This window comes from Talpa occidentalis, unplaced genomic scaffold (assembly GCF_014898055.3).
Source record: "Talpa occidentalis isolate TD23 unplaced genomic scaffold, MPIMG_talOcc4v2.1 talOcc4.10, whole genome shotgun sequence".
NCBI classification, from domain to species: Eukaryota; Metazoa; Chordata; class Mammalia; order Eulipotyphla; family Talpidae; genus Talpa; species Talpa occidentalis.
The window spans coordinates 95,544,408-95,570,637 of record NW_023600993.1 but is presented as its reverse complement, the minus strand read 5'-3'; the positions used below and the strand labels follow the sequence as shown (position 1 = coordinate 95,570,637).

At 47.4% G+C, this 26,230-nt stretch overlaps 1 protein-coding gene across 1 annotated transcript in view; it reads right to left on the bottom strand.

Moving 5' to 3' along the window:
- The window catches only part of TOX2 (TOX high mobility group box family member 2), a 95,952-nt gene that overhangs the window by 21,682 nt on the left and 48,040 nt on the right, over positions 1-26,230 (bottom strand). The window contains 1 exon segment of the mRNA XM_037499060.1: positions 9,373-9,618. Coding sequence (XP_037354957.1) covers positions 9,373-9,618 — 246 coding nt within the window.

The following is a 26,230-nucleotide window of genomic DNA, read 5'->3' as shown; positions in this document are numbered from 1 at the left end:
TCCCTCGTGACTCGGGAGCAGGTCTCAGCTCGTCCTCGCAAGCTTGGCATCTCGCCCAGATTGGAAGTTAAACGCCTGGCCCTTGCACCCTTCACAGCCAGAGGGTCACGGCTCCCATTAGGAGCCTGGCAGGGGGTGCTGAGGATGGGCACCAGAGGGCGCCTCAGCCAACATAAAGCCCATCAAACTGTTTTGCAAATCCCAGCAGAGGGTTGCTGATGGGGACCGACAGGAAGGCCAGGCAGGTATGAAATTTCCTCCTCTCAGGCTTCTGCAGCTGTTCTCTGGCCCCTTAAATCCCAGCCCTCAAGTCCAGCACCTCCAGGAAGCCTTCCTGTGACTCTTCTCCTCTGAGCTCCTGAGTATTTCATCTGTTCCCCCTTCCAAGCTCGAGCACCCACCTCACGCTCCACGCTGAGGGTACTACGAACACAAACGGCTTGGCTCGGGGTCAGAGAGGTGAAGGAGTCTCAGCCCTGCCCACTCACCCCCTTGCTTGTTCATTTATACATCCCTGCACGGGTTAGAAACTGAGCTCTCCCCTTCCATGTGACCTTGGACAAGGCATCTTTGCTCCCACTTATTCAGTCAGCAAACGCACCAAGGCTCATCCGCTAGCCGGTCCCTCTGCTCAGTGCTGGGGCAGAGAAAGGCACAAAGCTCAGACCCGGGCTTCAGGCTGCCCAGGCACACAGGGCATCTCCGTGGACGAGCACCTGTGCCATGAATACGGACCCGTCCCATCTTTACGTTTTTGACAGACTGGATTTTTGTGGTAATTCTTAAAAATGCTGCACGAAAACACTTATCTTGACTACTGAGCTTTTTGGCACTCCCTTAAATTTTGTGATTGAAGCAATCGCCCCACTTGCCTCCCCCTACTCCCTGGCCAAGGAATCCAGAGAGCCTCAGAGAGGAGAAAAAAAGGACCCTCTGAATCGAGTTCTAACGCAGGAATAGGAGTTCACAGCTTGCCCTGGGGGGAGAGCCGTTCAGGCCGAGGGAAGAGTTGTGGTGGTTGTTACCCAGAGACTACTTTGTCCCTGGGGGGCACCTGGCAATGACTGGAGACACGTAACATCTGACCCTGACTCTGACTGGGGGAGTGCGACAGGAGGCCAGGAGTAGGCAGAGGAGAGGGGTGCTGCTGGAACCCCACGATGCCCAGGGCAGCCCCTGCCGGAGAACTACCCCCTGGCAGGGCAGTGATGCGATGCTGAGAACCCGCTGCCAAAGCACAGACATGGGTAACACAGTTGCGGGGGGGGCCCTGTGAGACCCTGGGCTGATTCCTTGGCCTCTCCAAACCTCGGCTTCTGCATCTGGAAAATGGGGACAACAATGGTACCTACTTCAGAGGTTGTTCGGCAAAGCCATGGCCCAGCGCGTACACAGCAGGCGCTCAATGCATGTCCACGCCATGCCCTTCCCACTCTGCACACACCTCAAACTTGGGAGCAAACGGTTCTCAAAAGAATCAGCATCCCCGGGTTCCAAAGAAAACTGGGACACGGAAAAGAACACATTCTGTTCTCTTCCGACCTTTCTCTCAGTGAAAACGGTGAGTCTTATCTCTCGACAAACGTGAGTCTGTTCGCAGAGAACCAGCCTGTGTGTTCGCTTATCACTGGCCTGAGTTTTAACAGGGAGTGAATTTTTATGACCGAGTTATAAACCTTGGCAAAAAAAACACCCCATTCTTAAAGTAAAAAAACGCTGACAGGTTTTTAACTACTGTAGCTGCTAAATTAAGCATGAGGGATGGGGTGGGGGTGTGGAGCCCGAAAGCAGACGAAAGTGCCCTAAAAGAGTTAGTGGCGGTAAAATAATGTTCATTAAAAATAGAAAAACAAACACACACACACACACAAAAATCTTTTGTGTTCAACTTCACACTCGTACATCATAATGTTCCCGTAAAAGGCCATTTCCCCCTGAGATAATAAAAGAATTGAATTTTTCCTTATCGGTCATCTATTTTTCTAGCTGAAGCTATTACTCCCGCTCTGGGGTTGCTAGGCAACAAGAAATATTAATAGCAGCTTTTATTAGCTTAGCTTTTGCAGCCGAGTACCAGAATGAGAAAATGGGGGACATAAATGTGTTACATAAATCTTTCAACCTTTCAGAGCTGGTGTTAGTCTCTGTTTTCATAATGATTTATTGAAGTGATGGTTCATTTATGAGAAAAAGGAATGCAGGATAAGAAAACGGAGCAGTCCCCTGCAGGAGTGTTTGAAAATAAATAATTATAGCAGGGGAGCAAAAGCTGTTTAAAGCCATTTTTCTGAGTTTTATAAAATGTAAAAAGACATATTTCTTTTGCTTACTGCCTCTAAAAAACAGAGCGAGAGTTTCACCCAGACGATGCTGAATATAAAGAACCCTCTGGGCCTTGGGTTAGGCCCATTTGGGAGATCACTGCCACCCCCCAACTCCCACCTCCAGGGAGAAATTAGACCAACATAGGGCTCCAAGGAAAAGTGTGGTGGGAGGTACCCTGGTGGACCCCACTTTTCTTAAGATGGACCCTGCCCTAAGTCACACAGACAAGAAGAGTTGGTTTGGGGTCCATGCTTTCTTGGCATGCAGGGCACTGTCACTTCACTGTCGCTCTCAGCTCTGAGTGAGGTCCTGGGGTGACTAATCTGTGGCCCCTTGCACAGCCCTCAACCGGGACCCTCTCCACACCTGCTGCCACCTCAGACTCTACCCACTTTTTCCAATACCCACCTCTTGGAGCAAAGTCCAACTGACCCCTGCCCTGGCAAAGGAGACCCCGGGGTCAGGCTGGACAAACGTGAACATGAGGTGGGAGCCCCCCAAACCACAACAGTGGAAGGAGCAGCTTAACAGAGCAGCTTGCACTTACCGGATGCCTGCTGTGGGCCAGGCCCTGGGGATGCACTTTCCCTACGGCTGCTCATCGAATCCCCAGGAACTCTTACAAGGCAAGGAATATTACCTCCACTTTACAGGTGAAGAAACTGAGGCGCAGGGAGGATTAATCCCTTTCTCTGAGTCATAGGGTGGAGGGTAGCACATGGTGGAGGTGGGTTTTAAACTTAGGTAGGACTAACCCAGAAGCCCAGCGCCTGGCCACCAGTACTGCTACACATCAAGAAGACATAACATAGAAAACATACATCTCAACAGATTACAAAAATGGCCACAAATTCCTGTTCTCCCTGAGTCCAGGCCTTTCTGCAAGGTGGCTCTCCCTTCAAGAGTGAGTCCAGCTCTCCACACTTGACTCCGGGCTTGGCCGTGTGACTTGCTTAGGCAATAAGACATTAGCAGATATGAGGCAGGCAGTGGTTTGAAAAGGGCCTGCATAATGTGGCCTTTCTTTTCTTGGTGCTCTTGGGGAACCTGTGACCAACGCCATGTGAACCAGCCCAGGCCACTCGGTGATGAGACACTGGTGACAGGGGCCAACTCCCAAGCCTACCCAGGACATCCCCCCGAGGCCATGCAGCCCCAGCTAATCTTCAAGCTGACCCCCACAATCAGCCAAGCCAGCTCTGATGAAAAGAACGACCTTCCTGACCTACAGGATCAAGATACTAACAGTTCACTGTTTACTTTAAGCCATTAACTGCTGGGATCACTTGTTACACAGCAAAAGCTACAGTCATACTGATACAATCATAGAATGAAACAAAAATGAATTATCCATTAAGAGCAATAAATGAACAGATTGGATGGGGGAGGGGAGTGTTTCTACCCCACCCCGTCCCTGCTCCAACTCAGAAGTCCAGAGCACCAAAGACTGGGAGGGCATCCCCTGCACATCAACTCACAAAAATCAAATACAGCCACATGCTATTTACTGATGGGGAGACCTGCCCAGTAACTTATCCTTGGGTGATTTTGTCTATGTGGAAACATTAAGAGCAGAATCACAGAGCCTAGATGGTTCCACTATGACACACCCAAGCTGGAGGGGTACCTCTGGGACCACCATCATATACGTGATCTGTTGTTGACCAAAACTCACTAAGCAACCCATGACCATGGAGGTAGACCAGGTCTCCGCGGGGAAGAGGGCTGAGGTAGAGAAGGGAGAGAAGGTTGGAGGAAAAGAGTAGAGAACAGGCAGAGAAGGGGGTAGGTGCTGGGGGGATAGCAAGGACCCTCAGTCTCCAGGCCCTAACCCGGGCTGCAGCCTCTCTCACAGGAACCACCTCTAAAGCAGGAGAGTAAAGAGGCAACTAAGGTACTTTCCAGGCCCTGCCCAACAGGATACTAGCCTGGAAAGACCCATCACTTGGCACTGGGGGCCCTGGGCCATCTAGCTAAGCCCTGTAAAACTGCCAGTCTACCCCTTGGCATTTTGATCCAAGCTGATGGTATTTGTGTTGCCTAGGCCAGTGGCATGTGCGGCGGTGGTGGTAGGGGGGCGGGGTGTCTAACTAACCTCAAGCCCCTCTCCATGTCCAGAATGCCGTAACTGACAAAGCCATTTTCCCTGTTTTCCTGTGTGTGAGTTCCCCAGAGCTGGCTTCCCCCATTCCCAGATGGGAAAACAGAGATTGGCACATAAGTGGGTCCAAGGTCCCAGTGAGAGCAAACAAGATTCAAAGCTGGGAGGAATGGAAGCTGTGTGCCAGCCTCTGCCAACTGAGGCCCGAGTGGGACCCCAGGGCTTGGCTCAGGCAACCCCCATCTCCTGAATCACCAAAACCCAAGGCTGATGCAGGGAAAACTCTGCCAGACTCATTTCCAAGGGGCCCTGTCCCCCGCACCCCTCCCTCCCCCACCCCCCCAGGCAGGAGAGACTCCTGGGGGTACATCTGGCAAAAGGTGCAGGTTTCCGAGAACTTGTCTGGGGGCACTGGGCTTTGTCCCCTCCCAGGATACTTCCTCTCCTGGGTGAGCCAGAACCTTGAGCTGGAACGCTGCCCAAAGACGGTTCCAAAATAAATGATTTCATCCTTACAGAGGCTGCTTAATAAATTCCACTCTTCGAGTTTCTTTGGGTATTTTAGAAACTGATTTATACATACAATATCTCTCTCAAAATGAGACAATCAACACAGGATAAAATTATTGAGTTATGAAAATAGGGGTCAGATGGAGGTGCAGCGCTTTAAATTAAACTGGCAAAATATATCTTTCATACTAAATTGACTCTTTTTGTCTTGGAAATGAATGTTTAATCAGTGAAGATACCGGAGTTGAGGAAGAAGCCTAAAGCATATTTAATTTTGTAAAAGGGGCTCGATGCCAGCAGTGCACACTGGCTCCTGCCAGCAGCCACACCTTTTAAGCAGAAGGCAAGCTCGCGGGCTGCGCTGATTGGGCAGGAGATCAGGAAGCATCAACGGCCTTGGGATCAGAGGCAAGGCGGGCTGGGTATGTATGACATGGCATCACATGCCGTGGCCTTGCCCACCTCTCCAGGCAGGGCGTCCTGGGAACTCTTCAGCCTGCGCAGACAGTGCCTGGGGCCATGGAGCACAGGGGCATCCTCTGTGCCCTGGAAGCTCTGGGGTCCAGATGCTCCATCCTTCAGACGCCTGGCGGAACCAAGCGGTGCTTGCCAGGAAACAGAGCTGTGTGTGAATTCTGGCTTTGTGCTTCGTGGCCATCCGACAGTCACTCATTCAGATTCCTAAAGCACCCATGGGACCTACTGTGTGCCAGGCCACACCTCCTTGAGGATGGCCCACTTCTAATCCAGGAGCCTCTTCTGGGTCCACCCAGCATCAGACACCGACCCTCTCGAGCGCTGACTACATATTCAGAAACAGGTTCTGCTCTGCACCTGACTCTCCACCTGCACCTGGAGTTTCCTCAAGGGCGCCTCGGAGATGCAGGGCCCCAGACAGTGCCTGGTACTGAGCAGGCTCTCAACAGAGGCTGCTGCATAGTCCATCGTGGTGGTAGGTTGAGAAACAGCCCCCTAAGAACATCAGGTCTTAATCCTTGGAACCTGTAAATGCTACTGTATTTGGGAAAAGAGTCTTCGTGAGCCTGATTAGTTAAGGCTCTTGAGATGGGAAGATTATCCTGGATTCTCCCTAAATGCCCCAGACACCATCATGGGCATCCTCATGAGAAAAGCAAAGGGATATTCTGCTGGCAGAAGAGAAGGTGATATGAAGATTGGCAGAGCCTGGACTGATGCGGTCACAAGCCAAGGACGCCGGCCACCAGCAGACGGAGTGTTACCCAGAACCCCATAGGAAGCACCCCCTTCCTGACACCTTGATTTTGATGCACTGATTCAGATTTTGGACTTCTAGCCTCTAGAGTTGTGAAAGAATAAACTCCTGTTGCTTTAAGTCATCAAGTTTGTGGAGATCTGCTTGATCAGTCACAGAAAGTTAATACAGTTTTCTGAACGGAGCACCTGCCTGCCCGGGACTCCATCTCCGCTTACAGGGATACCTGCCTCGCTCAGGGTTCTTACAAGCATGATGTCAGAGACCACTTGGACAGCCCTCCAAGCAGTGCTGGACACACAGCAGGTGCTGACACGTCCCTGATCACTCACATAGTGTGCACACATGTGCACACACACCTTCACCCTGCAGCTCACGTTAACTTAAAGCATTTGTCTGTACGGGCGCCTTGTCTTGCTTCACCGCCACAGTAAGGACACGTTCTAACGCAGTTTCCCGATTGCCACCAGCCCCTTTGGGTAAATCGGTTTGGTGTATCTTTCTTTACATAATGAGGGAATATAAAACCCAGTGAATCTCTGCAAACTCTTGACTAATGAATGAACAAAAGCCATCTGAATTTGTAAAGCATTTAAGCATGAGCTAGTTATAAAGGAGTCTGCAGAACACCTCTTTGGACCTAGGCCAGCGAAAGCATTTCCTAGCAGGGGTGACCTAGGGTCATGTGTGATACACCCGTGACGTCCTCTGTAATGAGCAGAGCTACTATAACCAGGTGGGCTGACGAAGGTACCGCAGAGAATCTGCAGTCTGTTCCTGCAGGGTAAACACTGCCAGTGGGTTACTCTGGGAATTCGTTTTTATTACTAAGAAGAACAACAGCAAATATTCCCTGATTGCTTACTCTCTGACACGAGTTTGCTAAGACTTTACATACACATCTCATGACACTTCACCGAAATCCTGAGGATACTGGTGTGATTTCAAGACAGGGGAAATGAAGCTCAGAGGTGCAGCCAGGACTGAATGTGGGCTGGGGGGCTCAGCCTGCACACCGGCCACTCCCCCACATGGTCTCTGCAGACCTCCATGGAGGAAGATGCCTCCATGGCCCAGAACTGCAGCATCTACAGCCCTCAGCTGCCAGGTCCTACCCCTGTTGGGTCACCATGAACCCCAAGCAGGGCAGCTGGAGAAGTAGAATTCAGGTTAGGAAGCTACCTGGGCAGGCATCGACAATACATGCATTCGAGCAAAGCAGAATCAAAACCACATGGCTTTGGAATCTTCAGATCTTCCAGAGAGAGAGGAGGAAGCTAAGGACCTGCATTATTGATGGGCCCCAAAGGAAAGCGCTCCTCAAGAAATGGAGCATTCTTTTTCATGGAGTTCTTTAGTCAGAGCCCAGACTTCTCAAAATGTGAAACAGTTGGTTCCCTCCTTTGCTTCCTTATCTCCTTTTATTTCACATCTAGTTTCAAAAAATGTGATGTGGCTTAAGAAAATACATACAGTATACCAGTTTTTTTAAGCAAGGAAATTTGGTGGTAACAAGAGTAAACAATGAAATAAATTACAGCGGAGACTGTTAAAAGGTAAACTATACCTGAAGGTCCCGGGCATCTGCTAGAATGGGGTCACAAATTTGTCTGTGGCCTCTGAGCAGCTTTTGCAGAGATTAAAATAATCCACTCAACCCCATGTGATTCTGAAATCACTGGGGCCAATGCAGTGGCCCATCTCCCCCTACGACAGATGTGGCTTCTTCCTGGGCAGTGGTTGGTCCAGTCATACTCAGTCACGGTTCTCTCTGGACAACCCAAACTTCTAAGCATCAGAGAAGAAGTGGGCTGTCGTGGGGAAATGAGAATGGAATATGGACCTCACAGCACTGCTGGATCCAGCCACGCCTGAAACCCATTGCCTACCTGACATTTCAGTGTTTTCAGCTAGTCTGAATTTGCTAGCTGTCACTTAAGAATGCATCTGAGAACTGTGACCCAATACAGTGTTAACTATGAAGGAAAAAGCAAAAATAAGCACAAATCCGTTATTCATGGGAAGTACTAGAATCCCCTCAAGGAGCTTTTTCTAGTACACAAAAACTACTCTACTGGGTTTCTATAGCTCTTGATTGTTCAAATCAGCCATTCATGCTACAAATCATACATCTCCTTAGCAGGGGATTCAGGGCCCCATGAGCCGGCCTCTGATGAGCTCCTCTCCTTCTCTCTCCCCCGCCTCGGCTCCAGGTCCTTTCTCTCCAGCACAAGAAAAAGAATGAGACACACATCATTCCCAAACACGACGTGAGCTGTTCTGTACATGCTGTTCCCCCAGCCTGGAAGATCCTTTCCTGCTATAACACTGCCTACCAAATTTCTACCCATTCTGCAAACTTTAACTCAGGATTCACCCTTTCCCCTGCAGTGTAAGCCAGAGGGTGTTCAAAAAGCAATGGATTCCATTTATATGAAATGTCCAGAATAGGTAAATGTATAGAGGCAGAAAGTGGACCAGTCGTTGCCTAGGGCTGGGGGTTGTGTGTGTGTCGGGGGGCACAGGGAATGATGTCAGAAATGATTGTTAAAGGCTACAGGATTTCTCTTTGGGGTGATGAAAATAGTCCAACATAGAATGTGTTAACGGTCACACAATGCAGTGAATATACTAAAATTGACTGAATTATATACTTTGTTTTTGTTTTTTAATTTTTTAATTTACTTATCTATCTATATATATTATATCATTGTTCTTTTTTTTTTCACCTGTTTGCTGTGACACTTGGCACCTGACATTGCTCATTTTTGTACAATGTATGCTTTTTTCTCTCAGGTGTAGTCCCCGTAAAATTCCCACCAATTCACCCGTGCACCATCACTGTAGTCCCTTGTGCTCTCCCCTGTTATACTTTCAATGGGTGAATTATGTATATGAATTAGATCTCAATAAAGCCATTAGAAAATAAAAATGAGATTTTCCTATTCAAAATAACACTAAAACAAGTAACACCAAGATCCTTCAGAGTTCCGGAAGCAAGCAGTGTGAAGACAAAAATCTGCCTTTATACGCAACGCCCACAATCTGCAGACCCCAACCGAAGCAACAGACTGAGCCCAGCGCCTGCACTCGAGCAGAGGGTCCTCCTCAAGGCGTGGGCTTTCTGCCCCCCTTTCAACCCCCTCTCCTGCCGTAACTGCAACCAGCACAGCGGGAACCATGACGGACGACAGGGACTCACCGTGGGCAGCTGGCCTGAGAGAAGGTGGCTGTCCTGCGCCAGCATGTTGGACACCATGATGGCCGGGAGGTCCATGGCCTGGTAGGAGTAGGCGGGGAGCAGTCCGTTGGGCGCCAGGCCGTGGCACAGCGAGTGGTAGCTGGCTTCGTGGTCCCCCAGGTGCAGGAGGGATGGCTCGGGGAGGTTGGGAGGTGTTATTGGGGGGATCTCATAGTCTTCGTTGCTCTCGTTCTGGCCGTTGTAGGTCTAAAACATCAAAAGGGCATGTTGCCGGGGATCAGTGCGCTACAGTCACAGAACACGCTGGACAGCCCCGTAACAGCAGAGACAAAACAGCCACGTGGCGCAGGAGAGAAGGGACCATCGCTCTGCAAGGCCGACAGTCACGATGGCCCCATGGCCGGGTCAGACTCCCACTGCACCCCCACATGGGCGCTCCCTCCTCAAGGGAGGAGGGAGGATTTTGTGCACAAAATCCTGCCCTCCCTGCCCACTCATTTCAAAGTCCATCGCAACCTGCCTCCTCCAGCCCCGGTGCCCTCGGCCACCAGAGAGCTCCGTGGCACCAGATCCCAACCACTTCTCTGCCGCCACATCCCACTTGTTCCCTCGGTGGTGTGGGTCCGACGGATCCCTTGTCTTCATCTTGAAAACATGCCTCGCACCGGAGGAAAGACCTCACCTGTCCTGCTTATTTACCCGCCGTCTTGCTTCTCCTCCACCGCCCACTCCTCCCGCGCCCGGTCACTCATGCCGGAGGCCCTTGGGCTCAGCCCCAAGCGCGCCTCTCCTCCCACCCTACATGCTTCCCCGCGTGGACCTCACGCAGCCTCGCTCGGTTCCAGTGCCCAGCCAGGGGCCACATTTCCACCTCCGACCTTGGTCACTCACCTGAGCTCCAGATACCAACATCTAAATGCCCGCCCAGTATTCCCATCCGGTGCCTCACAGCCTCATAAGCCAACACGCGCATGCTGAGACCACAGCCCCTCCTGCTCCCTGCACCTGTGTCCACCCTTCTTGGGTCCTGCAGTGAGTTAATAACACCACAAACTGGAGGCCCACCCTCAATCACCCCTCCAATCTAATGAAACTCCTCTAAAATATCTTTCATGCCTGTCCACTTCTCTCTATCCCCACAGCCATGATGCTGGCCCAGGGGCCACCCTCCCCTGCCTGGACCACTGCCCCTGCCCCTCCCTGCTCTCCCGCAGCCCACTCCTGTCTCCACCCATCTATTCCCTTCAGGCAGCGGAGGGAGCACTCACCATGCTCGGTTGTCTCCCACTGTCCTTAGGATAAAGTCCACAGTCCCAAACATGGCCCTACGTCCTCTCGTGGCCCGGCCACAATGACCTTTCCTGCCTCTGGGTCCTCACATACTCTGTTCCTTCTGCTGGAATGTTTTGCCCACCGTAGACTCTCCTTTCATCTGACTCATTCCTATTCATCCCTCAGCCATAAGTTTGGTTTAACTACCTCCCCTGATATGCTCTGTAGGAGGCCAGATCCCCTTGCACATCCCAGCTTGCCGCCATTCTCCTCAGAAACACTCACCAAGCATGCACTTTAACTAGCTCACCTTAACTAACATCACTTGTTTGATGGTTAAGTAACATCACTTGTTTGACGGCCAGGATAGCCCTTGTGGGGCTAATCTTCCAGAATCTAGCACAAAGCTGGAATTCAGAAATAACTACTTGAATGGAGGAACAAGCCAGGTCCTAGCACAGTGCCACAGGGCACATCTCACAACCGTGGTGACTGTCCTGGAGTCTGCAGTATGTCCCACTGGAAGGCAGCACCGAGTAGCAGTTAAGAGCCAGAGGGACTGGGTTTGGATCTTGGCTCTGCCATGGACCAGCTATGTGACTAGGGGTGTGTTACTCAGCCTCTCTGTGCTGAGTTTCCTCATCTGTGAGGAGAGGGTAGCCACAGTATGTACTATGGGGTTGCTGCAAAGAGTAAATAAATCAGTATGTGTGAAAACTGCCCGGGACACTGCCTGGCCCCAGTGAGTCCTCTCAGTGCTGGCTGGCATGTTATTGTTGTCATTGCTGCCCTTCTCTGCGATTTCAGAGATGTTGAGGAACTTCTCCAAGGACACAGAGCAAGTGAACAGCAGCTCGCGTGTTCACTATGCTCTTTCAATCCCCCACTGTGAATACTCCTAACTCTTCACAAGCACTGGGGCTGATGTCTGCCTCCGGCTGAACCACTGATGAGCAAGCAGTCAGCTGTCTTTAGGTGGGTCTCAGCCATGGGTATCACATCACCCAGAGAGCAGAGTCCCAGGAAGCCTTCCCCAGGCCCCTGCCCATCAGGTGGCATGACTCCCTCCTCTCACCCCCTCCGCAGCCCTTTGTATGTGCTCCCCACATTGCTTTTGACGCTTTGCTTACCTTTTGCTTGTCCCTCCCTCTAACCCCCACCGACCCAAGCTCCATGAGGGCCTTCTCTGCTTTGTTACCAGTGCGAGGCACAGCAGGTGCTCAATTAGAATGTGATGTGGGGGCACCTGAAATGGGGGGATGTGCCAGGTTTGAGGTTGAGACCTCACTAGGTATTCCATTCCTGTCCTTCCCCATACACCCTAAGTCCCTCGGTCACCCATTGTTTGTGTCCACCACCTTCCTGCCTGCCGGCCCCCAACACCCAGAACAGGTGCTGGCACATGGCTTGTGCCCAGTGGGTAACTAAACTGCATACGTCCATTGCTTTCATTTAAAAACCAAACCACAGCACACTGGAACCATCCCAATCGGCCAGAAGCCTTTTGCAAAATAAGCATATGTTGTATCAAAATATTGGAATAACACAAATTATGACAATTCATTTAAAGAGGCAATTAGCACATTTAAAAATAAACATGTGAACATGGACATACCCCCTTCCAATGCAATCAAATCCTAAACTCATGATACCTGAATACTAACCCATCCTGCTACTGCCTCCCACCCGGTACCTACTGTGTGCTGGCCCTGGCCCTGGCATCTCCACATCCTTCCTCTCATTCATATGAGTTCTGCAAAGAAGTGGCTATCGTCTCCACTTTGCAGATGAAGAAGCTGAGGCTTAGAGAGTGGAGGTGTTACATAGTGAATAGTCTTGGCTGGGATTCAATCCCAGCTCTTGCAACTCTGAAGCCAGCATTTCCCCATGCTAAGTCAGAAGCCTCTGCCAGATTCATAATTCTCTCTTTCCCTGAGCCAGAGATTGCCCACTCCTTGGTCCCTGATGTGCCCTCTGCCACCAGCGTCCTCACAAGAATGTAGAAAGAGATGCCAAGCGTTAAGAGCTCTAGAATCTCAAAATATTAGCAAAACCTTTCACAGAAATGGCCTTAAACTTGAAATCTAGAAGATTTCAGCTAAAAGTTGTGCCTTTTTCTTTAGAAAAGAAGTTATAGCTAGAAATTATTTCTATATAAGCTGCAAAATATTTGTTCTAATTTTTAAAAATTTATTCAGGCTAAATCTACATCATATAAAATGAACAACTCAGGGGTATTCAGTACACTGCTGATGTTGTGTAACCACCACCCCATCTATTGCCAAAACCTTCCCATTCCCCCAAAGGAAACCCCAGACCCCTAAACTAGTCCCTCTATGTTCCACTGGCCTCCCAACCCCTGCTAACACCAATCTGCATTCTGTCTCTGTGGATTTACTGGATATTTTCATATAAATGGAATTATACAATATATGATCTTTTGCAACTGGCTTTTTCCTTTTAGGACAAAGTTCCACTCCATGTTGTACCATGGATCAGCAGTTCATTCCTTTGTATCAGTAAATAATATCCCAATGTATGCAATACCACAATTTGCATATCCATCCATCCATTCATTTACACTGGGTTGTCCCCTCCCTCAGGCTACCGTGACTCGTGCTGCTAGGAACAAGTGTAGACAAAGATCTGCCTGAGTCTCTGTTCTCAGCTCTTTTGGGTAGAGCTAGAAGTGGTATTGCTGGGTCATATAGTAATTCTACATTTAACTCTTTGAATTAATTCTATGTTTAACTGTTTTCCATCATGGTGGCATATTTTCCATTCCCATGAGCAATGTATGAACAGCCCAGTTTCTCCACACCCTGCGGTAACACTTAGTCTCACTATTTTCACTCCAGCCATCCTAGTGTATATGAAGTACTTCCGGTAGCTTTGGTTTATGTTTCCCTAATGACAAGAGATGATGAACCTCATTTGATGTGTTTCTGGACCCTTCGTGTATCTTCTTTGGAGAAATGTCTAAATTTAAATTGGATTGTTTGTCTTTTTGTTGTTATGTTGTCAGAGTTTATATATTCTTGATACTAGACCTTTATATGATTTGCAAATATTTTTCTCCCATTCTGTTGGGTATCTTCACTTTCTTGATAATGTCTTTTGATGCACATAAGTTTTTAATTTTAATGAAATCCAATTCACCTTTTTCCTTTTATTTCTCAAGCATTTGATGTTATATCTAAAAATCTGCAGCCAAATCCAAGACCATGAATTACCCTCATGTTCTCTTCTAAGAAATTTAGGGTTTTAGCCCTGAGACTCAGGCCATAGATGCATTTTTAATTAATTTTGGATATGGTGTGAGGTAGAGTCCAACTTCAATTTTTTGCAGGTGGCTATCCGGTTTGCCCAGCACTACTTGGTGAAGAAACTACTATTACATGGTATGGACACCGTCACCAAAAATCACTGGCCATAGGGGTTTATATTTGGTCTTTTAATTCTATTCCATCACTCTACATGTCCATCCTGATGCTGGTGACACAGTGTTGTGCCTACCATGGCTTCTACATGGGAAGTTGGGAAGTTCTACAGGAAGTTGAGGCCAGATTTGCTCTTCCTTTTCCAGATCATTGTGGCTGTTCAGTGTCCCTTGCAATTTCCATGAGTTTGAGGATCAGCCATTTCATATTTGCCCAAAAAGGCTGATGGAAATTTGATAGCATTTCATCAAATCTGTGGATCACTTAGGTAGTACTATCATCTAACCAATACTGTCACTCAATCACAACTACAGATGTCTTTCCATTTTTAAGGCTTTTTATATTCTTCAGCAGTGCTTTTTAGTTTTCAGTGTTCAAGTATTTTACCTCCTTGGTTAATTTTATTCCTCCATGCATTTTTTGGGGATGCTGTTTGTTACATACAGAATTATTTTCTTAATTTCCTTTCTGGATTGCTTATTGCTAGTGTATAGAAACACAACTGAATTTTGGATGTTGATGTTGCACCCTGAAACTTTGCTGAATTAATTTATTCTAACCCTTTATTATAGTTTTAAGGGAACTCAGACATTCTATACCACTGGAAACAAAAACTAAAAACAAAGACTTAAAAAAAAGGAAAAGAAAATAGAACTGATTAACAAAAATTGTAAAGAAAACAGGAATGACCTTTGAAACAATAAGGAGCTTCATCAGATGGCAGCACTAATACTAAATATTAGTAATCACAGTAAGTAGGAATGATTTAAATTCCTTTACTAAAAAACATAAAATTGATATTGTGATTAAAGTACACCCCACATATGACATGTATAATAGGCATGCCTAAAATAAAATGACATGAAAGGTAAAAAAAATCAACAGATATATCAGAAAAACAAAAAGCAGAAGTGGCAAAATTATTAACAAATTAAATACAATTCAGGGAAAATGGCATTAATGAGACAAAGAGGAACTCTTCAGTTGATAAATGATAGGTCTACTCTACTGAGAGGAAATGACAGACATAAACTTTTACGTAGACTGAGAAACCACAGGAATGTAAAGGGCAAAAAACTGTTAGATTTACCAAAATGATTTGTTTTCAACCATAAGGAGACATTAACATACCTCCTCAAAAACGGTCAAATCAATCATATAAAAAGAGTAAGGATGTGATTTACCCAATTGACCCTTTTGGTCAGTCCCAGTATTTAAAGAGTAGACATCCTTTTCAACATCCAAGGCACACTTGAAAAAAATGACCATGTACTAGCGATACAGAAATTCTCAAACTTTTCAAAAGGTAGAAAGGACTGAGACCACTTCTAGGTCTAACCTGTTTATTCACAGACAAGACAAGGTACTAACCTGTTTATTCACAGAGAGACAGAGAGGAAGACTGAGCAGAAAAAAATAGGAGGATGCAGGTCATCCAACATACCTGGACACTGAAGAGCCAGCCATCTTCTAAATAACTTTCAGAATAAAAGAAGAAATCACAACCGAAATTACAGACAATGAGAATGCCTGTGAGCGGTGCCCACTGAAACATTTATAACTTTTACCTCAATGGATTTATGCAAAGGCAGAAAAGACAAAATCGATGATTTCTGCACTCCACTAAAGAACCCAGCAGTAGAATAACAAAATCAACCATTAAGTCAGTAGGATAAAGCAATAAAATAGAAAGCACACTTTAAATATATATAAGGAGGAGCTGAACTTTTGTGTAAAAATAGCAAACTGCTGAAAAGGTAAAAAACAAGGAATGAAAAAGGTATTGATTCTTGGAAAGTCGTTGAGAATTACAGGAACTCTCATAGGAAAGGTTAATTTTCATAAATGTTTACTGTTTCCAGCTTAATTCTGCTGTTCAAATCTTCTAAATAAATCTTTGCTTTCTCTTTTTGCTGGATTCATTGGCTTCTAAGAGAAGTGTGTTAAAAATGTCCTCCTAGATTGTAATTTTATCAATTTCTTCTATTTCCGTTCATTTTTGCTTCATATATTTCAGTGTTAGGTTGGTAAGCATTTACCATTTCATTATTATCTCATCTTGGGGCTGTGTTCCTTTCCTCATTTGATAGTTTCCTACTGTACTGCGGTTAATGCTTACTACAAGATGCTCGGGCTGACATTTTGACTTCATTTCCATGGCTCACACAGAGACCGTGTGAGACAAAGGTGGAAGGCTCCTGGTGGGGGAGTGGAACAGGGTTGGGGATGGCCCCTCCTGCAGGCCAAGTGAGAAAGGCCCCAGCAGCACAGCACAAAGGGGGGATTAAAGCCTGGGGAGAGAGGGTTCTAAAGAGGCCCCACCCACCGTGTCCCAGAGTTGGAGGTCTAGGGGGACTCTGTTCCCAGCAGGCTAGGGAAGATAGGAGCAGGAGGGACTGAGAGATGGAGAGAGACAGAGACAGAGGCAGAGACAGAGATGCACCTGGGTGAACAAGGTTTGCAAGGCAAGGGGGGAGGCGTTCCTGGGTGGGAAGTGAATGCCAAGGAAGGTGAGCTGCCAAAGGCATCTTCAGGGCTCCCGATCAAAATGGCAGCCTGAGAGGGCAGGGGCCCAGCAGAGGAGGCATGAGGTAGGTCAACAGGTGTCCTAGCCGCAGAGCAGGTCACAGAGGTGAGCTGCAGTGGATCCCCGGCTCAGTGTGGCTCCTAGGAGAGGGCCAGCCGGCGGAGGAAGCCTCTGTGCCAATGGGCATGGATTGCAGCAGGGCATCAGCATACTAGTCAGCAGGGGGCTCTGACCCTGCTGCTTTAATCCTTCATCGAGTCCTGGCCTTTGAGTTTCCAGCAGCAGCAGAAGGGATGCGAGTGGAGGCAGAGCTGCAGACCAGCCCCAGCCCCACAAGAGTAAAGGGCCCGGGCCAGCCCTCTGTCTTCTTGTACCTGCAGAGCCCAGTTGCCAAATGACCCGGAGGGACAGCAGCAACACCTCAGGTTGACACAGGACGTTCATGTCCCAAATGCTTTTACATATTTCAAATATTTTTACAAGGAAAAAAACCTAAGAATCTTGTTAATACATAGTGTATATTCTTTTTTTGTTTTTTGTGTTTTATTATTATTTTATTATTATTTTTAAAGATTTATTTTTTATTTATGCATACAAGAACTGGGGTACAGGCCAGAGGTGCGGAAGGGTGATAGAGGTGCTGAGGTGAAAAACTGCACGCCTGAAACCTATACAGTGTTGTAAACTAACGTTACCTGAGTTTAAAAAAACAAAAAAGGAAAATGACTTCTGGGCCTCCCTGGTGGCGCAGCAGGTTGAGTGCAGCACTGTGAAGCTGTCCACAGCCTCTGCAGTGCCAGTTCAATTCCCGGCCAGCCAGGGAGCAACCCACATGGCGCAGCAGACCTCTCCTGACTTGCCCGCTGCTCCCCTCAGCAGTGTATTTCATCAGTCTGCCTGTTCTTTTCCCCACTCTGTCTCTGGTGAATCCTCTCATCCTCCCCCACCTCTGGCCTGTACCCCAGTTCTTGTATAAAATAAACAAAATCTTTAAAATAAAAAAGGAAAAAGGAAAATGACTTCTCTGAAATCACAGGGGTAGATTTATGGTAACAAGGACAAAACCATTCTCTAGGGTTACTACTCATACCCGTCCCAACACACACATGAATCCTCGTCAGCCCGGGAGGGCCCAAGTTTACACCTCTGGTAATTTCTAGTAGTGCCTTTGTTCACTCGAAAACTGTCCTGATTTGGACAAGAAATAATATGGCCGCCCTAGCGCCTACCACGTTGCAAGTAAACAACACTCCCCACCCCTCAGAACATCCCAGCTAAAGGACTGCCACTCAATTCAGTGGTTCCTGACTGTATTTCAAAACAAGAAAAATAGCATCTTACCCAACCCTGAAACCCTATAACTGCAGCGGGACACCCAGTGTTAGAACTTCGTATTCTGTGTACAGTGATTTTATGAATTCAGTGGGGAATGAAATGCAATTTTGTCAGGCTTGTCTGTGTCCATAATGACCGAGTCAAATTAATCATCCTGGATAATATCCCTGTGTCACCCATCCCAGAGATGTTTAATAGAATCTTTCTGATTCATGTCTCGCAGCACATCAGACCTGGAGTATTGCTGCACTTCTGAAAATCAGCACAATTATGCCTTCTTGTTGGGCTATCATTTTCCTGGAGGAAAAATGCTTCTTAAAGAAAGAGAGAAATAGAAGTCCACGCCATATATAAATGAAACGGGAGTGAAAAGGCCATACTGTTAAAATTAAATGTGGATTCTGAAGGAAGCGAGGGTGGGCATGGAATGTAATAGCGTCTTAAGCCTCTATTTACAGGCAGAACTTCCAAGCCGTGGCCACAGGGTGGAGGAGGATGTGTAACACCCTCCCTCGGTGGTCCTAGCCCTGAAAAGCTTGGATGGGAGACGATAGAGCCATCATAATGGGACTCATTAGACACGAGTCTTATTTATTACAGTGGTGTTTGGGTTTGGGAACACACATGATCATAGCTGCATGCTTTTGCTTTGGAAATTATGAGTCACTCTAAGGTTCGAGTCATTTTCTGTACTAATACACCTGCAGTGCAGGAGGTTCGGGATAACCAGCAATTAATGATCAGGTTGCCTTCTTTAGGAGGAAGCAATCCTAATAGCACTTAAGCAAGGCTGGGGATAACCTGGGATCACAGCATTCAAGGGGAGGGGGGATGCCCAGAACCAGACAGTAACCCCAGTTTACAGATAAGGAAGCTCACTTTTCCAATAAGTGGTAGAGTTTTGCTTATTTTAATGATATTTTTGTAGCCACATCTCCAATGGCCTCTTTGACACTTTCCCTTGTATGTCCTAGAGGAGAGGCCAGCAAAGTTTTTTTGTTTTTTGTTTTTGGCAAAGGTTCAGATAATAAATATTTTGGCTTTGCAGGTCATAGAGTTTCTGTCAGAATTGCTCAATTCTGATGCTACAGTGCTAAAGTTGCCATGGCCCATATTTAAACTAACAAGTATAGCTGTGTCCTAATAAAGTTTTATTGACAAACAACAAGTGAAGGGCCAAATCTGAGCAATGGGCATGGTTTGCTGATCCCTGTCCCAGATGTAGTTTTTCTTCCCCCGTAGAACTTTGCCATCTAGTATGCAATACAGTTGCCTGTTCCCTTCACTAGAATATAAATTTTCCTGTTTGGTCACTGATATATCTCAAGGGCCAAGGACAGCACCTTATATTGCAGGACCTCAATGAACACTTGCTGTATGAAGGAATACATGAATGAATGAGAATAGGAGTTTTGGACATTGTGTTCCAACATGCAGAACATTGCACGCATGTAGTCAGAACTCAGTAAATCTTATTTTAATGAGTGAATGCACAGATAAATTTACAATGGTCTACTACAGTATATGGCCTGGTTCTACACCATCTTCCCTGTAAGCTCTATGAAGTCATCAAAGGTCTAAAGCAGCCTTTTCCACAGAGAGGCTGCTCAGTACAAAGTAATTCAAATTTCACATATAAGGGTCTTCCCTGTCCTCATGTTGAAAACCATCTCTCTTGATGGTTAGCATCCCAGCTTTGTCACTGACAGACGGTGCAACCCTGGGAAAATCATTGCCCCATCCTGGGCCTCAGTTATACCACCTATGAAAAGAGGGAATTGGACCAACTGATTTTTAAACCCAGGTTTAATTCATGTATGTGCCCCTGGCTTGCAGGCACATGGGCAGACATGAGGCAGTGCTGGTTTTTAAATGATGAGTGGGCTCTCCAGTTGTTTCTGTGTTAAAATAGCTTCTGGAAAAAAATATGTCTATTTGCAGTTTTTTTTTCTTTTCCATTTCTACCTTTTAAAAACTACAGAAATAGCATTGCCTAAAAATGTGCCAAGCCAGCTGCCTGGGGATGAAGGCTCCAAGGTTCTCTGAGACAGGACTTTGTGAATGTTTTGAGGCCCCTGACACCAGGCTGAACAGAGAAGGCCCCTAGTTCTTGCTGCTGCAGAGACAGGGCCCTGCTCAGACCCATCCAAGGCTTACTACATTCTGGGCAGGGTCCCAGAATCCACCTGGATTCAAGGCCTCCCAGACAGATCCTGCAGCTGCACCAGACAGTGCGCTCACTAGAGCACCCCTAGACACTTTCATGCCACCCACCATGACCTGGGCACATAGAATCTCTGCTCAGATCATTATCCCTGCAGGTAACAGCTGTTCTTCCTTTCTGCCTTCCCAGATGAAGGCACCAAGCCTGGTGGGCAACCACCTCCTGCCTAGACTGTCTTCCCTCCAAATAACGGTTTTTGGGAGTTTATGTGAGATGGAGAAATTGGCTGTCTGGGCTAAAGAAGGTCTTTTAATGTTATTGAGAAGTGAATCAAGGAGGCTTGGCAAACTCAGGTGTTCTCCCAGCATGGGCTAGAGGGTGGTGGGCTGGAAATGATCAGGAGGCATCTTTGATTTTGTTATTTGGGAAGAGAAGTACATTTCTTGGCACATTTTAAAAGCAAGACAGATCTAATAACATCTTTTCAGTTTCAGCCCTTAACATAATTTGATTTGCATTGGATGAAACAGCTGATTGGCCTCCCCTTTGCTCTTGTTTCGGATGCTGCACTTGACTCCTGCATCCACTCTGTTCAGGGTGGGTGCTCTGGACAAGACTTCTTGAAAATCAGTTTTTCATGCTAATCATCCTTTGCCATGTACCAAACACAATAGTAACTTTGGGTACAAATGACCATATTTACCTTCCCCCACATTACACTGAGGAATTTCTAAAGGCAAAATTGAGGCTCATGTAAGTTGGTTGATTTATCTAAGGTCACCCAGACATGCTATGTCCAGACCCGAAGTGAGCCCAGGACTATCTGTCTTCTCATGACATCACTCTCGTTACCCTCCTGCCAATAGCATCTCTCTGTTGTCCCCGGGGGTCAGCAGAAACCTCACTTGGAGCCACCAGTCCCCATCTCAGGGGCTCCCTACAGCACTGGGGTAACTGAGCCAGGTGGGGCTCAGACCAATCCCTTGGCTGCAAGACATAATCTAGAAGGTCCCTCAGACATATCCATTCAGCTCCCATTTACAGATGCAATACCAGGACTCAGAGAAGGAAAGTGACCCACCCAAGGGCACACAGTGAAAGAGGTTTAACGAGGTGCCAGACCCAGCTCCTGACCTTCCAGAAGCTAAGAACCCAGTGCCTCTCTGGGAAGCTCCTACCCCTGGCCCCTTTTCCACGTCTAATCATAGGTAGAGCTTGCATGTAGTGATGAACAAAGGTCTTAAATCCCACTAAGTTCACGGTGGCTGGGAGCAGGAGAGGGGTGCTGGCTGAAGGAAAATCCCTGAAATTACATGGCCAAGCCACTGCCGTTCCCTCTCCTAGGCCATCAGCTTCCTGCACCATCTTCCATTGTTCCTGTGCCATTGAGAGCAAGTGAACATTTCCTGAGATTCAATTTCTCTCATAATAGTTGGAAGGAAACAAATCTAGACGCTGTAAACATTCACTGCATTGTATGAAAATATCTTTATGACAGGGGAGGTGTCATGGGAACAAACCCATGCCCTGATACCTCCAAGCCTGTGTCCTCAAACGCTTAAACATCCCACCGCCAGCAGTCTAGAGCTTTAAGAGAAATATTGTCAGCAACTGGAAAGCAAAATTAAGATTGGTGAGATGTAAGTACAAATTCCCCCTCAGCAGTTTCTCTCAATGAAAACAAGAGATATGGGTCCATTTTTCCCAGCACGTGTCCAGGGCTGATGTGGGAAAGCTCGTTAGTTGGGTCTGACATCCACTCCATCCTCTCGATATACATAGGATGGGGCATTTTCCCTCCTTGTATTCTGTTCTCCAGCTGCGAAATGATATTAAATTTCATCAGATTTGAACAAAATCTATGGTCTTGAAATGGTTTCCTTTAAGGTCCCTCATATTTATTCAGAATTCATGAATCATGTTCCGATAACACAACCATAATTATTTTTAAAGTGCGATGTTTGTGGCTTTAATAGGAAATGCTTGCAAAAGGCCTTTTCTCCTTGATTGTTTATAATCTTAGCAGTAATCGCTGCGTTCCCTTCCTTGCACCACAGCAGGCAGAACACCATTTCATTTTAATATGAATCGCGAGCTCTTCACCCAGGTTTTAATTAAAGCAATAAAAGTCGAGGTGCCTTTGCCCTTTACACACATTCAGAGGCCACAATCACCAGGCCTGGAATCTGAAATTTCAATAATGACAATCCTGACTCCTGATACATTTGCCGGGAAGTATTTTTGTTTGTTTCCAAAAAAAAATTCAACCACCTCTCTGTTGGGACAACAGCAGTTACCTGACAGAAAACATTTAGTGCCAGCCTGAACCCAAGCTAATGCACAGTGTGGGTTCATCGTCATTATCATCATTATTTAGGGCTGGAAAAAATCAACAGACCCTCTACACTCATTATGCACTCGAGGAGACGGAGGCTCAGGGTCAGACTAAAACAGGTGAGGGGGCTTCAGCAGAGCTGAACTTGGAACCCAGCGCTCCTGGCTCGCTTCGGGTCCTACACTGCCCCCTGCTGGAAGGAGGCTGTGCCTTCACGGCCATGAGCATGGTGCCCAGGACTGCAGCGCTGACCTGCCCAGCTCCATGTCTCTGGCCTTGCAGGTATACCCACTGGAGACTTACCCTTGGCGCAAGTGGTATGAAAAATAGACAGCTTCTGTTGATGGAGGAAGGCAGTTGCACAGATGCAGCAGGGTTTGGAATCTGCTTAACTCCAAGCGCTCCGTGGCTATCTAGTTCTAGTGTGGTGGAGGCACTGGGAGGCCTCGTTTCCAGGTGTGGGAGGCCAGGCCTTTAGGACAGGGGACTCCACTCCAGCACACGCCCTGCCAGTCCATCTAGGAAGGGCCACTGATGGCGCTCCTTCCCTCTCTGTGTCTAACTGTCTGTCTGTCTGTCCGTCTGTGTCTCTCTTTCACACACACACACACACACACACACACACACACACACACACAGAGCCACTGTTGTTAGTTCTCATAGATCCACCCAGACTCACTTTAATCAAATACAAGCAAACAGTAACATATATTCTCTCTGCTTTTTTTGCAGAAATAGTAACACACAGCACTTACTGTTCTTCACATGGTATTTTTCAGTTAATAATGTGCCTTTATCACTCCAGTTTCCTCATTCCTTTTTACAGCCACACAGAAGGCCATTTGATAGATGCACACTAGTCCCCGGTTACTGCACATTTGGGCTGTTTCCAACCTTTCCCATTATAAACAATACCAACATGAATAATCTTGAATATGTTGTTTCTTATGTGTGCAAATATATCTGGAGGATGTATTTCCAAAGGGGGAATGGTTAGGTTAAGGGTCAATGCATTTGAATTTTGATAGACGTTGTTGATTTGCCCTCCCCAGGGGCTACACCAATGGACTGCCTTCAGCCACATCTAGAGGTGCTGTTACCCCACTCAGGCACCCAAGGAATGTGCAAACCTTTAAATCTCTGCTAATCTGATAGGTGAAAGCGGTGGTTTTACTTTGTTTCTCTTATGAGCTACTTTTCAGCATCTTGTCATAGATGTAAGATCCATTTGTCTTTTTCTGTAAACTGTTGCTTTATCTCTCCTACCCACACTCCTATCAGGGATTTGAATTGACTTCTAGGCGCTCCCCATGCATTAGGGAGATTAGTCCTTTGTCTATGTTGTGAGTTGAAAATATTCTTGTCCAATTTTTCATTTGTCTTTTGACTTTGCTTATGTGGTTGTGACCACAAGGAAGTTGTTTTTCATTTTAATTTATGGTCCAAGCTTGTCTTTTCTTTATCATAGAAATGTCTTTCCCACTCCAGAGTTGTTTTTTGCTGTTAGCTTTATGATTTTCTTAAGTACACTGAAATCTCGGATTTATTTAAAATGTAATCTTTGAGGGTCCTCCCTGGTGGCCTAGGGGTTAAGTCTCAGGGCTGTCACCACTAAAGCCTAAGTTCAATCCCCGGCCGGGGAGCTGACCCACATGGCGCAGCTGATCTCTCCTGGCTCACTTCTGCTCCCCTCAGCAGTGTATTTCAGTGGATCTGCCTGTTCTGCTCCCCACTCTGTCTCTGGTGAATCCCGTCCCTTCCCCTAGTCAGCCATCCCCCACACCCCTTCCAGATCCCAGTTTCAGTTGTCAAGTCCAGTTCTCCAGAGAAGGCACATCATGAGTAGTTAGCAGCCAACACTGCCACAATCAGGCCGTGGGTGCCCTGGCCCATGAAGGAATCTGGGTGAGGCCCCGAAGAGTCCGCCACACACACACCTTCCACAACACCCTACAAAGCAAGCGACACTCTTCCCATTTGTCAGATGACATAACTTGCCTCGGGGCATTGGGTGGAATGTGGAAGAGCTGGAATTGGAACCCAGGTGAACCAAGTCCCAAGACCAATTCCTTTCATCCTCACCCTCATCCCAGGAAGAGGGAGACTCTTCCCGCGTCACATAACCAGGAAATAGTGATCCCTGGGCAGGGTGTACTCTTAACAGGGGGAATAGCTGGTCTTTAACTAGTCCTCCATCCCCAGAAGCTGCTGAGAGGCCAGAATCATGCCTGAGAGCTGGTCTCGGCCACCCAAGCAAGTCTGGTACAAAGAAATGTCAGGTCCAGGGAGAAAAGTAATCAGGGCTATTAAGGCAGCTATGCAGGAATTTTGTGGTGACTTGCAAAAATGAAAGATTTCCTGAGTGCTTCCTACGTGCCAGGCATTGTGCCTCCTGGGGGAAGTGACAGTAAATAAGGAGACCAGATCTTGTTCTCACGGAGGTCACAATCAAGTGTGGAAATCAGATGTTAACCAAGCATCACACAACCACAAACACCACGAATTAAAAGGACATGGTGCCACGAGAGTGAATCACAGAGCAGACACAGAGCCCCACCAAGTCCCTCTTCCCCTTCTCGGTCAAAGCACAATCCTGCAGCAGGATTTGAGCCCAGAGCCAACTCCCCGGCAATACGGTCCCAGTGCCAGGAATCAGGATGCTAAAATGCAACAAAGATTGCAAAAGGGCTTAGATAAGACATTTGGGGGTCAGCTCTGGTCTCTTGAGACAACCCCATTTCCTAGCTGATGGTGGACAATTAAATCACTCAGTTGATTCTTCCAAAATGATCTTTCCCAGAACCTGAGTGTTGCTCACCAGTGTCTTGCAGGTTGACACAAGCCCAGGCCACGTAAAGGCACCATGGTGCCCCCACGGTCACAGGTGAGATAAGGGGAGTGGCATGGCAGCCCTGGCACGAGCACCTTGCAGCGGCAAGGGAGAGGGTATAGTGCCCTTCAGCAGCAGTTCCACACCCCATTGGGACTATAGCATCTCTCCTCTCTGACAGTGCCCCTTAAGGGCCACAGGTCCTTGCTTACATTGGACCCACACAGGACTTGTGATTCCAATGAGAGCTAATGGGTTTCTGCTTCCCAACCTGGAAAATGTGGGCCCAACAGTCTAACTTGGATTGCATGGCCTGGGGGTGGGGGTGAGCTCCAGGGGTACATGCCTGGGGTGCTGAGGCTCCCCAAGTCCCTTGGTAACTATGAAATTCTTTGGCTCTCCATCCAGCACCCCAAGTAGCTGCTACCCTGCAGGCACCAGTGTCTTAGGAACAACTGTCTGCCGTGAGGACCGTCCCAGCATCAGAGTCTGCAGTGAGGACTGCAGTGAGGACCCTCCCACCTGACAGGACCCTTAATTTTGGAGACTGGGCCTTCAATGGAAGTTCTGATTCCAGTGACATCTAAGACTCCGAGAGAGGTCGGCTGGGCTTGAGGCCAGTCTTGTCCAGAGCTGACTCAGCAGCCTTCACCACCAAGGGAGACCACACAGAAGCTTCTGCTCCCCTCCCTTTGTGCCACATCCACAACCCTCCCCCATGCCATCAGAGGGTCAAGAGAACCCTGTGCCTATGCAGGTCTGACCCCACGGGTGGTGGCAAGAGGCAGGCAGCACCAGAGAGCATGTGACTTTACTCAGCGTGCTGGAAATTTCTCCTCTGCACATGGGAAGAGTTTTATCAAGTTCTAATGATGCCCATTCAAAGCCAACAGTAGGCAGGGAAAGGATTTACAGAAAATATTATAGTCCCAGTTTGATGGTGCCTTTTAAGGGG